This window comes from Malania oleifera, chromosome 12, assembly GCF_029873635.1.
Source record: "Malania oleifera isolate guangnan ecotype guangnan chromosome 12, ASM2987363v1, whole genome shotgun sequence".
Taxonomy (NCBI): domain Eukaryota; kingdom Viridiplantae; phylum Streptophyta; class Magnoliopsida; order Santalales; family Ximeniaceae; genus Malania; species Malania oleifera.
The window spans coordinates 7,940,994-7,955,509 of record NC_080428.1 but is presented as its reverse complement, the minus strand read 5'-3'; the positions used below and the strand labels follow the sequence as shown (position 1 = coordinate 7,955,509).

General features: G+C 37.0%; 1 protein-coding gene across 1 annotated transcript in view; it reads right to left on the bottom strand.

Moving 5' to 3' along the window:
- LOC131144201 (uncharacterized) overlaps positions 1-6,895 on the bottom strand; it is a 28,090-nt gene extending 21,195 nt beyond the window's left edge. Inside the window, exon 1 of the mRNA XM_058092672.1 lies at positions 6,459-6,895. Coding sequence (XP_057948655.1) covers positions 6,459-6,866 — 408 coding nt within the window. The 5' untranslated portion in view covers positions 6,867-6,895. The remainder of the gene's footprint in view (positions 1-6,458) is intronic.
- Between the last annotated feature and the right edge of the window lie 7,621 nt (positions 6,896-14,516).

Here is a 14,516-nt window from a genome sequence, read left to right as displayed (position 1 = left end):
GTCATGGATGAACTTACTAAGAGTATCCAAAATAAGGTTCCATGGTATATGTTGTTTAAAGATGATATCGTCTTCATTGATAAAACTTGGGGAGGAGTAGAATCTAGGATAGAATTATAGAGAGAAGCTTTAGGATCTAGAGGTTTCAGGATAAGTAGGAATAAGAAAGAATATATGAAACGTAATTTCAATCATAGTAGGAAAAATATTGGAGAGAAGATTAAATTTGATGGTCAAGAAATTAGTAGCACTAATATACTTCGATATCTTGGATTTATTGAGCAAGCTTAAGGAGAAATTAATGAAGATCTAATACATTGAGTTAGAGCAGGTGGAGAAAATGGAAAAGTGCTTCGAGTGTGTTGTGTGATTGTAGAATACCATTAAAATTAAGAGGAAGTTCTATAGAGCGGCCACAGCACCAGTTTTTCTATATGGATTAAAGTGTTGGGCAACAAAGAAACAACATATCCAAAAAATTAAAAATCTTTTAAATGAGAATGTTAAGGTGGATGATTGGTATAACATCAATAGATAAATTAAGGAATGAACATATTCATGGTAAACTAGGCACACCATCTGTAGAAGATAAGGTAGGGCCGTAGGGCTGAGATGGTTTGGGCACTTGCAACACAGGCAAAATAGTGCACCAAGAGGAGTAAGCTAGTTACTTTTATGGTAGTAGGTGGGAAAAAGCTAGACCTCAAATAACATGGAATGAAAGGTAAAAATTTAGCAGCCCTCAAATTGTTTAGAGGAAATTGCTGACAATCGTGTAAATTGACAAAAAAGGATTCATATAAATGGCCCCACTTAGGGACTACACTGACCCCACTTCATTTGTCGTTGTAATTTGCTAGACACTGCTGAATTGTGGTGTCCATAAAGTGTTCATTAGTTGTGTCATTTCTATTAATGACAACATAAATCTTATAAGACATGTCTTACCTTGGTTTTAAAAAATTAAAAGAGCTTAGCCCAATGCACAAGCCTCCCACTTACAGCATGACCCACAGGAAAAAGGATGAACCGTGGCTTACCGACGTCATTCCTCAAAAACTGACTCTCAAATGCAAATCAATATATGCAAATATGCTGTCCTTTAATTGTTCCAAGGTAACTAAGTAATTTTGGAGTTCCTGTTTGTACACAAATAAAAAAATTTACTATATATTCCTAGACTTGCAAAATAAGGGAATGATGTCAAGGCAATTCATTATACCTCCACTGGAATTTCTAAGACACCAACGTAATTGCCTTCTAAAGTTTATCACCAAAGGAGATTCAACAAATCCAATCAAAAGGGGTAGCAAAACTACAAAGAGCCATTATCAACTCATCAGAATTTTCAAATCTCACTAAAGCAATGGATTGCCATAATTTTTTGTTGACAAATCAATGCAACCGAAGGCAAATAACTTTGCCAAGGAGACGTTAAATCTCAATCATTTTAAGAAACTTATAGTTGTCAAATTCATCTCAACAAATAATTAAGTGGTGGCTAATCATTCTAACAATGTTTCATGCATTGTTTGGTTGAACATAATGAATCTTCAGTTGAAGTAACAACCCCACAAGCACATGCACAACCATACACACACACATGAATGCACAAAATGCAAAAGATTGAACAAGAATGAGAAAGAAAAATTCAAAAACACTATAAAGTTCCTTAAAAAGAAAACAAACAAAGTGGGCTGAGCTAAAACCAAAGAATCAAAAGTCAAAAAAGCTAAAATACACCAAAACTATAGTTCAACTTCTTAAAACAAAGCAATATCTCTACCCTAAAAGCCACAAAGTTCAATAATGAAAAAAGAAGTGAAGCAAGATCACCACAATAAAGCTACAAATAACCACCATAAGCCCACAAACCAAAATGTAACTTGCCAAAACAACTAGACCCGATTCAATTTCTTTGACAATTTTCCATTTCCTCTCCTTTTACACCAAATAAAGCAACATGAATGTCTGCTCACTACCTTTCTTGTTTTATTAAAGTGGCATGTGGTAGATGGAAATTAAGATTCTAGAAAAGTTTTTTACATTTCAAAATCTTTTATCTGTCACCTAACTTATTTCCTAAGTTACCAATGAGTATAACTTAACCTTGAGATCCATATGTGACATTTTTAGAATTCAACCGAGTTTTGGAACTGAACAAAACATGAGACATTTTTTGTGTGAATCTCTTAACTGTTCCACAAAACAAACAACCCCTAAATTTGATGGTATGTGCAGTGTGCTAGATGAAGATGTCCAGTTAAGCCAAAAAATACCCCCAAAAAATTTCTTTTATAAAATCAATGTTTTACAAGGCAAAGGCGTAAGAAGAGTATTTTAACCCTCAAAAGGTGAGGTGTAAGCCTTAAGGAGTTGGGGCATAATCCTTATGAGAATTTCTAGATAAAAATATGTAAATAAATTACATATTTTTTAAAAATAATTAAAAAAATTTTAAGAAAATCACAAATATAAAGTAAAAAACTTAAATATACTTTGCAAACCACTTGTTGGCCATTCAAAAATTACAAAGTTGAATTCATGATGTAAATCATTACAAAGTAGCTATGCTATAACAAAGTCAAAATTGTTTTCACGATCTAAGATACTACCCTCAATTATTTTGGAAAGGTTGAGGTTCAAGAGTTTTACAAATCAACTCATATTATGACATTCCTTTAATATAAACATGTAGTTAGAATTTTCTAACCAAAATAACTTGGGTATCACACACCCAAACTGCATAAGTATCAACTAAAAAGGCACAAAAGGTGCAACTTTTGAACAAATGCGTAAGCCTCAGCATGTGATGCGTTAGCCTTTTTGGAATTTGGTATTTCAAATTGAGCCTCAAGGCATTTTAGGTATGTCTTGGCTTGAGGTGAGCCCCGATTAAGCCTTGTGAAACATTGTATAAAATTGCTTGGGAAAATTATGATGTGGATTAATCCATGCGTGTTAATTAAAGAAAATAATAAAGATGGACTTTAAGAAGTGAATGCCCACCATCCTAAAGACTATCACCTCTTTAAGCTAGTGGCGCGAGCAATTTTCATTTTCAAGATCAAACTCAAGTTCCCCCACAATACTCTCGTTCTGTCAACATGCAAGCAATGATGGGCCGAATAGTCCAAATGATTGCCAAATAACAACAATAAAAAAGTATGCATTTGCATAAACAAAAACAAACCAAAACAAAAAAAAAAAAAAAAAGCAGAAAGCAAGGAAAAAATATAAGAGTAAAAGAACACAAAGTTGTAATATATCCCTACTAACAAAGGAGTCCTGTTGAAACTAAACTTGTTTATGTGCCCTGTTAATGTTGAAGGCATGTCTGGTAGGCTGGCAATTGTAGCTATTTAAAGTTGCAGTTTAAAAAAGCTACACTTTGGAGCTTTGCCAATTGGGGTTTTAACTTTCAACCTTCAGAAGCTTTTGGCAGTTGTCTGTTACAAATTACAAAATGCTTAAAAAATAAACACTTAGTGTTTGAAGACCATGAAGGAATATCAAACAATCAAAATGCTAATGTAGCAACCACAACCTCCAAAAGTTCATCAAATTGCTAAACCCAAAAAAAAAAAAAAACTAAAAATGACAACCACCAAGCAAATGAAATATGAATGCCTTATGCCAAATGTGCTAATTCAAAAGGAATTAATTCTAATAAACATCCAAATTGGTCAGCTACAATCATCAAATCCTCTTTACATGAATCATCAATCCTCTTTACACATACCAAGCTTCTTAGAACCTTTGGCCAACTTACAGTCTCAAGAGTCCCTACAACCTTTTAGCTGCTAGCAACTTTCAAGTTACTTATATAGTTTGTGAGCTACATGCACCTTTTGAGCTACCTACACCCTTTAGGCTTCTTGCAACTTCCAAGCTAACTATAGCCTCTAGGCCCATATCATTTACATCAAAAAGTATTACAATTCTTATTTACTTCCTAGCTTTATGCAATATTCCTATGAAGGTGCAGCAAAGAATTGAAACCCGCCTAGCTAAAGATATGCGGCACTACTCAAGGATCTGTATGGGAAAAGGTAAGCATATGTCAACAATATGGAGAGAAAATTGGCTTGGAAAGATTAGCAGGAAAGATTTGCTCCAATACCTTAGAGGTAGGTGTTCCCCTAAAAGAGTAAAGAAATGGCCAAACACTCAGAAACTTAGTACTATATAGACCTAAAATCCAGTCAAACATATAGATTCCCTGTTAAATGAGATATTTTCAAGGATTTATATTAGGGTTAATATCCTTTTTCAAAAAGTTCTGAGGTGAGAGTGACAACCCCTAAAAAATCTCTTTTAAGGGAGCACCCAAAGGGTCAAAGTCCTCACAGAGGTTGTTTTCATGGAAGATACCACCCCCCCCCCCCCCCAAAAAAAAAAAAGAGTCAGATAGAGAGAGAAAAAGAACAGATTTTTAGGGGGCACCATAACAATTTAAAATCCTCTCTAGGAATCCTTCTTTGGGGCGAGGCAACAAGGAGGCAATCACAAAACCTTCTTAAAGGAGGTGCCCCTTGGGCTAACAACTAAGCTGGCAAGCTCAGCAAACCACCTAAACCACTTTCTCCTATCATCTTAGACCATATTCAATGAACAAGTTCATCAACACCTAAAACTATTGAAGCATTTGGTGGTTTTTAACTTCCCACCTATCAAATCATTGTAACTCCTTTACGAGGCCTCTATTGTTAGTAGCAATCTCAGTGAAAAACTAACTAATAGCTACTGCAATGATAGCCCAATCAAGAACATTAATATTGCAAGGGGTTGCTACTCTTTAAACAACCATATAAGCAACTCTATACAAAATGAAATTGAAGAGACTAAACAAATGGAACAATCTAAAAAGATAGACTAGACATATTAGGTAGACTATAGAACACCACGTTGACCTCTCTACATTATGATAGTCTATGCTTTCTAAACAATCAAACTATCCAATCAACATTCACAGAGCCATAATCCCTAGTTAACATTTTTTAGGGAATTGCTTCAACTAACCATTATGAGCTTTCCTTCCTCTTGCACCGCCACATCTTTCATATTCCCATCAACCAAAAATTGATGTGTGACCTCCATAGATTGAGGCTCAGACCTCATATCAATATAAATAGAATCAAACCTCAACATGTCTATTCATGAAAGGTATTTTTGAAAATGCCTACTCCAAAAAGCAATCTCCAAAAGGCATGTATGGTTGAAGTTTAAATTTAAAAAATATATAAATAAATAAACACTATAAACTACAGCATACCAAATATTACCAACAAATCTATCCCTATAAGGTAAGTGTAACTTATGCATTAATTTGGGTTGAAGGTGTAAACACGTAAAATTACCTCTTTGCACTAGATTATGGAATTGATCATCGTCAAACTCGCTGTGTGTAATTTTAAATAAATTATTGTATTTGCATTCTTGCAGGAGGCCAAAATTGCAATACGAATCAAGATTGGCCACAAAGACGCGTGGTGGGGTCTCTATCCATCCTAGTTTTGGATGTTCTAAAGCATTTTGATATAATAAGCTCAAACCAAGTTTCACCGAAGGGAGTCCCAACCCCCTAGCTCTTACTCAAGCAACTCAAAGTGTCTGCCACAGCGCCACATGTCATTCATGAGACATATTTTTTCTATTTTCTGCTATTCTAACAATGTATCCTGACCTTATTCACTCTATAACTTGTCATTTTTCATTAACAGAGATGTGACATGGCATCCTCGACATCCCACACCATTATGCCTCCGTCTATATCAATCGTCAAGGGAGATCATTTGACCCTTGAGCTCTCTCTCTCTCTCTCTCTCTGGATTCACATGGTCAAGAATCCCTTCAGGCATCACAACACCTTCACCTAACATAATCCATGCTTGAGCTTCTTGAGAATAGCCGACTCTCCTCTCTAGGGCATTCATTGCTAGCATATAATAAAGCTCTCCTTCCCTCTCAAGAAACCCTCCGCAGGAAATTAAAATGCAATGGCATGTCAAAAGGAACACGAGGAGTGTAGCCAACATGAATTTCAGATTGCAAAATATAGCAAACCAAACATTACCATTAACCCACTAAGCAAGACCAGAATCTAGCAAAACACAAGAAGCAAATCTACTAAAGCATTGCCCATTAAGAAATTAGCTTAAAATTTTTAGAAGCTCAAAATAAAACTAAAGTAGAAATTCAAATTGGTCATAAACTAAACTGAATAAACAAACGGCAGAGCAAACAGAGACGAATTGTGGAACTCCAGTTTCAGCTTAAACCAGAAAATAGATGCGTACTCAGGAACTTCAGAAGAAAGAACCGCCGAATATTTAATTTAAAAATAAAAAATAAAAAACAACAGATAAATTTTTCAATTGTTTTACTGAAACAAATAGAGTATCAGTGACGAATAAGAAATTAGCAAATAAAATAATGAATCAATAAACCAAGAATACCTCGATATCAGATTCTCGAACTTGGTCAGTCTCAGTAGCTTCCCCATTTGAAGCAAAGGGCAGGAACCTCACTGATTTATGGGAAAATCGGCCAGAGAAATGCAGTGAGTTTATAATAATACGGGAAGGTTTGGTGCTTCTCTGTCTGAGAGACACGCAAAAGAAGCTCGGAAAGTCCAGAAAAATGGAGCTTTGAGGTGGTGGAGGAGTTCGGAAGGTTGGGATTCTGAGGAGAGTATCCATTGGGATTTGGGAGTTGGAGAAAAGAGGAAGATAAGAAGGGGAAACATTAAAAGAGATGAGTGGCATTAGGGATATGCAAGAAGCAGGAAGGTGCGGGAAGCCTCCGATAGCCTGCGGGCTGGACCGTTGGGGGTTTCCGGGTTGTTTCAATATTGTATTTTTCATTAAAAAATTTATTTATTTTTTAAATGAATAGCAGGAACTTGGAAGATTATAATATGAAATAATGAAAATAATTTTTTCTTTAAAAAGGAAAGATGTTGGGGATGTGGCTCATATTTGAGTGGAATGCATACATCGAAAAAGTTTTGTGAAGCGAGGAATAAGAGAGAAGTCTGCAAGATGAGGGATAACCGTCGACAGTTTGCACTATAATTGTCAAACGATTTGCACTATAACTATCGACGGTTTCAGGTAGTGTGCAAAGGTATACCTCTTGATTTCAAATCGTCGACAATTTAGGTCAAATGTCGACGGTTTTGATCGATGTGCATCACGAAATTCAAATTGGGAGGAGACCAATAGATTGGGTAGATTGGAGGATTTTCTTCCGAAAATTGCTACGGGGATGGTTTAGATAAGATCTAAGGTTCCTGTATGCTTAGGGTTCGAAATTAATCAATGTTTGTAACCCTAAGTTTGACATTGTTCATAATGAAAATCACAGTTGCTGCTCCCGTAGACATAGGCAAATTGCTGAACCATGTAAATCTTGTGTTTTGATTATTACTTTTGTTTTTCTCATTGCTGAGTGATTGCTTCTTTCGTATTGATTCATCTTTGAGTGATTGCACTGCTTGCTTGTTTGATTCGTGAGATTGTGTGAGGGCTTTTGTTCTGCGCATTCATGATTAACAATTGGTATCAAAGCTATTGGTTCTCAATGGTTGGGGTCTCTTGAATGAAGTTCAATATTAATAAGTTCGATGAATTGGAAATTTCAAGTTTTAGAAGAAGACGGTGAAGGACTTGCTAGTGCAGTAAGGTATGGTGAAGCCTCTATATAGAAAGAAGTCGAATGATATGAACAATGCAAGTTAGAAGGAAATGAAAGCAAGGGTTGTGTCGACTATCTGGCATTATATGGCTGACGACGTGATGTATCATGTCATGGATGAGGAACCACAAGCAATGGTTTGGTTGAAACTTGAAAGCTGATACATGTCCAAGTAGCTGATGAACAAGTTGTATCTTAAGCAAAAGCTTTATTGGCTTAAGATAGCAGAGGGTTCGGACCTGACTCAGTACATCAACACATTTAATCAGATCATTAGTGATCTGAAGCGAGTTGATGTGAAGTTCGAGGAAGAGGATAAAGCATTAATGTTGCTGAATTCCCTATCGACGTCTCCTACAAACGAGAACCTGATTACGACGCTAACTTGGGGGAAAGAAACCCTAGAGTTGGAGGACATCATAAGTGCATTGTTGGAGTTCCATCAAAGGAAGAAGGCCATCAATGAGGATTCACATGGTAAAGGGCTCGTGGTGAAGGGAAATCATAATCATGGGAGGAACAACTTTCGGGGTGGATCGAGCAACCATAGGGCTCGGTCCAAATCAAGGAATATAAAGGACATATGGTGTTTTAAGTGCAGGAAAAAAGGGCACTTAAAACCCCGAGTGTTCGGAAAGGAAGAAGGGGGTTGCTGAAACCAAAGAAGGTTCGTCAAACACAATGAATGTAGTAGAAGAATGAGACTTTGGGAGCAGTGACAGTGATATGCTCTCGATTTCATCTCGGTCGGATGAGTTTGCAGATTCTTGAATCTTGGACTTGGCGTGTTCTTATCATATGACTCCCAACAATGATTGGTTCATTACTTACAGATTGGTGAGTTCTAGTTCTATTCTGATGGGGAACGATGTTGTGTGCAAAGTTATCGGGATGGGGAATATCATAATCAATATGTATGATGGTGTGGTGAGGATGTTATGTAATGTGAGGCACATATCGGAGTTGAGGAAGAATCTGGTTTTGTTAGGCACCTTGGATTGTAACGGGTTTAGTTACAAATCTGAAGGTGGGGTAATGAAGGTGAATAAGGGCATTCTGACCATGATGAAGCGTAACAGAGTAATATATACACACTGTTGGGCACAACAGTTGTAGGTGGAGCTGCAGCCATGGAGTCTGAGTCAGATAGTACTGTTCCGTGGCATATGCATTTAGGGCATATGGGTGAGCGTGGAATGAAGGAACTTCACAAGAGAAATATTTTGAAGGGGGTCAAATCATGTAAGCTAGAGTTCCATAAGTATTATGTGTTTGGGAAGCAAAATAGGGTTCAATTCATGATAGCCACACACAAGACGAAGGGAGTACTGGACTATATTCATTCGAATGTTTGGGAACCAGTGTGAGTGGCATCACGAGGGGGACATGTGTATTTCATGAGTTTCATCAATGATTACTCATGGAAGGTCTGGGTTTACTTCATGCGACACAAGTTGGAGACTTTTACCAAGTTTAAAGTATGGAAAGCTAAGGTGAATAACCAAATCGAGAGAAAAATCAAGTTCATCAAGACAAACAATGGAGCTGAGTAAAAAGCTCAATGTTGGTATATTGAGAATCACAAGTATCTAATGTGTGTGTTTAGTACTTAAACGGGTTTATATTACAACACCCACATAGAGTATAAATAAAATGGAAGCCATGAGGCATTTAACACTCATATCACCTGGCGTATTCCATGGATATTGAAGAGTAAAAGTGTGAAGACTTTGTTTATTTCAATTGTATTGCATTTAGTTTGTATTGTCAATGCATGTCTTGTATGATTTAGTTTAATGCTTGATATAGACCATAGAAAGACCTTATAGAATCAATCTTTTCATGGAAAACCTTTTTCTTAAAATGCTAAACTTATACAAAAAGGTTTGAAGTGTTTTTTAGGTCAAAAGGGGGCTAAAACTCATTTTTGTAATGGGCCAATCGACTGGAGGGTCAAGCCTAATCGACCGAGCATGTTTTTCAAAAGGGCCAGTTGACCAGACCTCTAAGCCCAGTCGACCAAACTAACTAAATGTTCAGAACTTGAAATTTGAAAAGGGCCAGTCAATCGGACCTTAAATCCCAGTCGATCGAACTTCACATGGCTGATGATCCAGCCGATCAGATCATGTGCCAGTTGACCGAACCTCGCGAAATTAGAAAATCGCCTAAGGCCAATCGACCAGACCCTATGCTAGTCGACTGAAACTCTCGAGATGGGCCATTTTGAGCTCATAACGATTAGAAAATTTCAAAATAAATTATTATTTTAATGAGCGGCGGTCATGTAACAGCTAGAAATTCAAAAACTCTATAAATACCTTGCCCAAAGGATCATCTTGCATATACTCTTGAATATTTTGGGCAGTGTTTTTCACTCATCCTTTCAAAAATAAAGAAACAAATTTCTCTCATCTACTCTTTTATTTGAAAAATCATTTTTGAGAGAAACCCTAGGTTCTCCTATACTCTTGGCTTTGAAAATCATTTGTGGAGAAAACATTTATTACTCTTGAATCTTTGAAGAAGCACTTATTGTGTATTTATATCTTACATCAAAGATCATTTACTTGCTCTCATTTATTTCAAAATATTTTTTGAGAGAGAAACCCTAAAACTTTATTGAGCTTAAATCTTATCTTGTGAGAGTGCATATAGATTTACACTATACAACCTAGCTTTGTGAGAAGCATTCATTTATACGCAAAAATTTCTTTATCATTTGTATCCCCACGGTTTGGGTAGTGAACTATGCCGAGCGTGGGGTATCACTTGGAGAGGAGGGCTTCATCCTACCAAAGGAGTGTGTAAGGGGGGCTCCACCCGAGTGAAGGAGTGTTGTAAAAGGTAGTTCTTCCTGGTTAAGGAGCGGTATAGTGAAATCTTCAGATGGGTTGTCTTGAGGCGAGGATGTAGGTAAGGATAGCCGAACATCGTAAGAGTATTGTGTTTGCTTTATCTTTTCCCTCACTCTTTACTTTTCCGCACTTGTATGCCTTCATTTAATTTGTTGTGATCATTGTATGTGGTTTAAAATTTTTGCATACTTGAATATTTGTAGGATTTGAGATTGCTAGTAAAACCCTAGGTTTGAGAAATACTGATTGTGTAATGCCCCAACCTGAGTCTGCCAGGTAGTACTACGCCTCTCCTCCTCCACCTGGACCAGACAACAGGGAGCTGGGGGTCTTATCGGATTGATGACTGGCCCCACAAATCAACACGTGTCCTTTTCAATGTGTTTTGTCCTCACTCACACACTTCCTGAGAAAACTTTCCAGGAAGTCACTCATCCCAAGATTGCTCCAAGCCAAGCACGTTTAACCATGGAGTTCTTATAGGAAGGCTCCCGAAAAGAAAGGCACACTTTGTTGATATGGGTAGTAACATCTAATCTTTTAAGTCTTTCATCCATGGGGTATCACATTCTCCCCCACTTATAGAACACAACGTTCTCGTTGCGAACCCACATTTCCAAACCCAGTCGATGTGAATCTCATCACACTTCCGGCTGGGTGTTGGCTCTAATACCATTTGTAACGCCCCAACCTGAGTCTACCACGAAGTACTGCGTCTCTCCTCCTCCACCTGGACTAGACAACAGGGAGCTGGGGGTCTTATCGGACTGATGACTGGCCCCACAAATCAACACGTGTCCTTTTCAGTGTGTTTTGTCCTCACTCACACACTTCCTGAGAAAACTTCTCAAGAGGTCACCCATCCCAAGATTGTTCGAAGCCAAGCAAGCTTAACCGTGGATTTCTTATGGGAAGGCTTCCGAAAAGAAAGGTGCACCTTATTGATATGGGTAGTAACATCTAATCTTTTAAGTCTTTCATCCATGGGGTATCACAGATTGTGTTTTTAAAATAAGGCAAAGGTGACCTAGATTTTAAAATATCTAATTCATCCCCCTCTTGGATTTACACCAAAAATCACACTTGGTATTAGAGCCTCATTGCAAAATAACTTAACCATTTTTGTTAAATATCGCAATGTCTCATCTTGGTGTATCCCCTTTTGGTGAGGGACAATTGTCCACACGCCCTCCAATCTTTTGCAGTGTTAACTACACCTTTTGGAAACAAAGGATGCAAATTTTTCTTCAAAACCTAGATTGGAAAGTGTGGAGAGTTGTCTCTACGGGAGATTATGTACCTGTCTCAATTGTAGAAGGAAAGAGTATTCCAAAAGCTGAAGATGATTTTACTAATGATGATATGAAATTGGTTCAAGTAAATGCTAGTGCCATGAATGTGTTATATTGTGCCTTAGATGCAAACGAGTTTAATAGAGTTATGACATGTAAAACTACTAAGGAAATATGGGACAAACTAGAGGTCACATATGAGGGTACTAAGGATGTGAAGGATAGTCGCATAGATATGCTAACTAGTGAGCATAAAGCTATTAGAATGACTGTTAGTGAATCCATACAATCCATGTACAAGAGATTCACACTCATTACTAACTTTTTAAATGCTCTTGGAAAAACATATCCTACGTATAAAATGATCAGGAAAATACTCAAAGGACTACCTCAAATATAGGAGTCAAAAGCTACGACCATAGCTGAGGGGAGAGATTTGAAAGCAACAATGCTGGATGAGCTCATCGGATCCCTCATCACATACGAGATGGCAATCAATGAGAGGATGAATGAGTAGAGTAGAACGAAAAAGGTCACATCACTCAAAGCCTTAACGAGTAGCTCCAATAAGGAAAGTGATCAGAAGCCTGACGAGGATATGACCTTGTTGACCAAGAAGTTCAACAAATTCTTCAAAAAGAAACAGAGATCTAAAAGAAAATACAGACGGTCGAGATCAGAAAAAGGAGAGTCAAGCAAATGAAAATAGAAGTCAAATCCTCTGATATGCTATAACTACAATGAAGTAGGCCACATCAAGTCAGAGTGCCCACTATTGAAGAAGGATTCAAAAAAGAAGAAAAAGGCAATGAAAGCCACTTCTTGGGACAAACATAGTACCAACAGTTCAAACAGCGAATCCAGTGACAATGAAGTCACAAATTTGAGTTTAATGGCACATAGTGACCATGAAGTATGCTTAAGGTCATCCTCCACTAAGGACAAGTGGTATATGGACAGTGGATGCTTGAGGTACATGATGAGTGATAAAGTTAAGTTTGCATCCATCACACCGAATGATGGAGGGTACATGACCTTTGGAGACACTGTCAAAGGGAAGATCATCAAAGTTGGTAAAGTGGGTAAGGAACCCTCTCTCATTATTGATAATGTTTTGCTAGTACATGGTTTAAAGTATAATCTGATAAGCATCAGTCAATTATCTTTCAAACATGATAAATGCATTATTGAAAATTCATCTGAGCACAAAACACTGTTTACTGCTAAACGAAATGAAAATGTGTATACTATTAGCTTTGATAACTTAGCCCCTCAAGACGTAAAATGTTTTTTTACTATTGATGAGGCTAGTTGGCTTTAGCATAGGAGATTAGGACATGCTAGAATCGATTTACTATCAAAATTGGTAAAAGGAGAATTAGTTAAAGGTTTACCTAAGACACAATTTGTAAAAGATAGAATTTGTGATGCATGTCAACTAGGAAAACAAACTAAGTCTAGCTTTAAGAAGAAGAAAAAAAAAAGTTGTCTCCACTAGTAGGCCACTCCAGATGCTTCACCTAGATTTATTTGGCCCAAATCAAGTTCAAAGTCTAGGAGGTAAATCATATGCCTTTGTCATTATTGATGATTACTTTAGAATCACCTGGATTTTATTTCTAGCTCATAAAGATCAAACATATGAAATATTTGCTAAATTGTGTAGGAAAACTCAAAATGAAAAAGGCTATACAATCACACATATTTGGAGTGATAGAGGTAGAGAATTTAAAAATTAGGATATGGAAAAATTTTGTGATTTACATGGCATATCTCATAATTTTTCTTCACCAAGGACTCCAAAACAAAATGGTGTAGTTGAGAGAAAGAACATATCACTATAGGAAATGGGTAGAACTATGTTTAACGAAGGTAACCTTCCCAAATATTTTTGGGCTAAAGCAGTTAGTACCACTTGCTATGTCATGAATAAAGTATTAATCAGGCCCACTCTCAAAAAAACCCCTTATGAATTGTGGAATGGCCATAAACCAAATATTTCCTACTTTCACGTCCTTGGGTGCAAGTACTTTGTTCTCAGGGATAAAGATAACCTAGGAAAGTTTGATGTAAAATCTGATGAGGGAATCTTTCTAGGTTATGCCATAGATAGTAAAGCCTACAGGGTGTTTAACAAAAGAACTTTAACTATTGTAGAGTCCATCCATGTAGTGTTTGATGAGTCAAATCTCTTCTCCAAAAAGATTGATGAGGACGATCTTGAAATAGGAAAGGGATTAGAAAAATTGTCCATTGAAAATAATGCTAAAAAGAGCACTAAAATTAAACAAACATCTATTGAGGATAATCAGATTGAAAGTGAGGTTCAGGAATTGCCTAAAGAGTGGAAATTTTTGAAAAATCATCCAAAAGAAAAAATTATAGGTGAACCATCATGAGGTGTAGCCATCCGATCATCACTTAGAAACATGTGTACCTACATGACATTCTTATCTCAGGAAGAGCCCAAGAATGTGAATGAGGCAATTGAGGATGAATCATGGGTGATGTCTATGCAGGAGGAGCTAAACCAATTTGAGAGAAATAAAGTCTGGATCTTAGTTCCTAAACCTGATGATCATACCATCATTTGAACCAAATGGGTCTATAGGAACAAGAAAGATGATAATGGGGTTGTAATTAGGAATAAAGCCAGATTAGTTGCCCA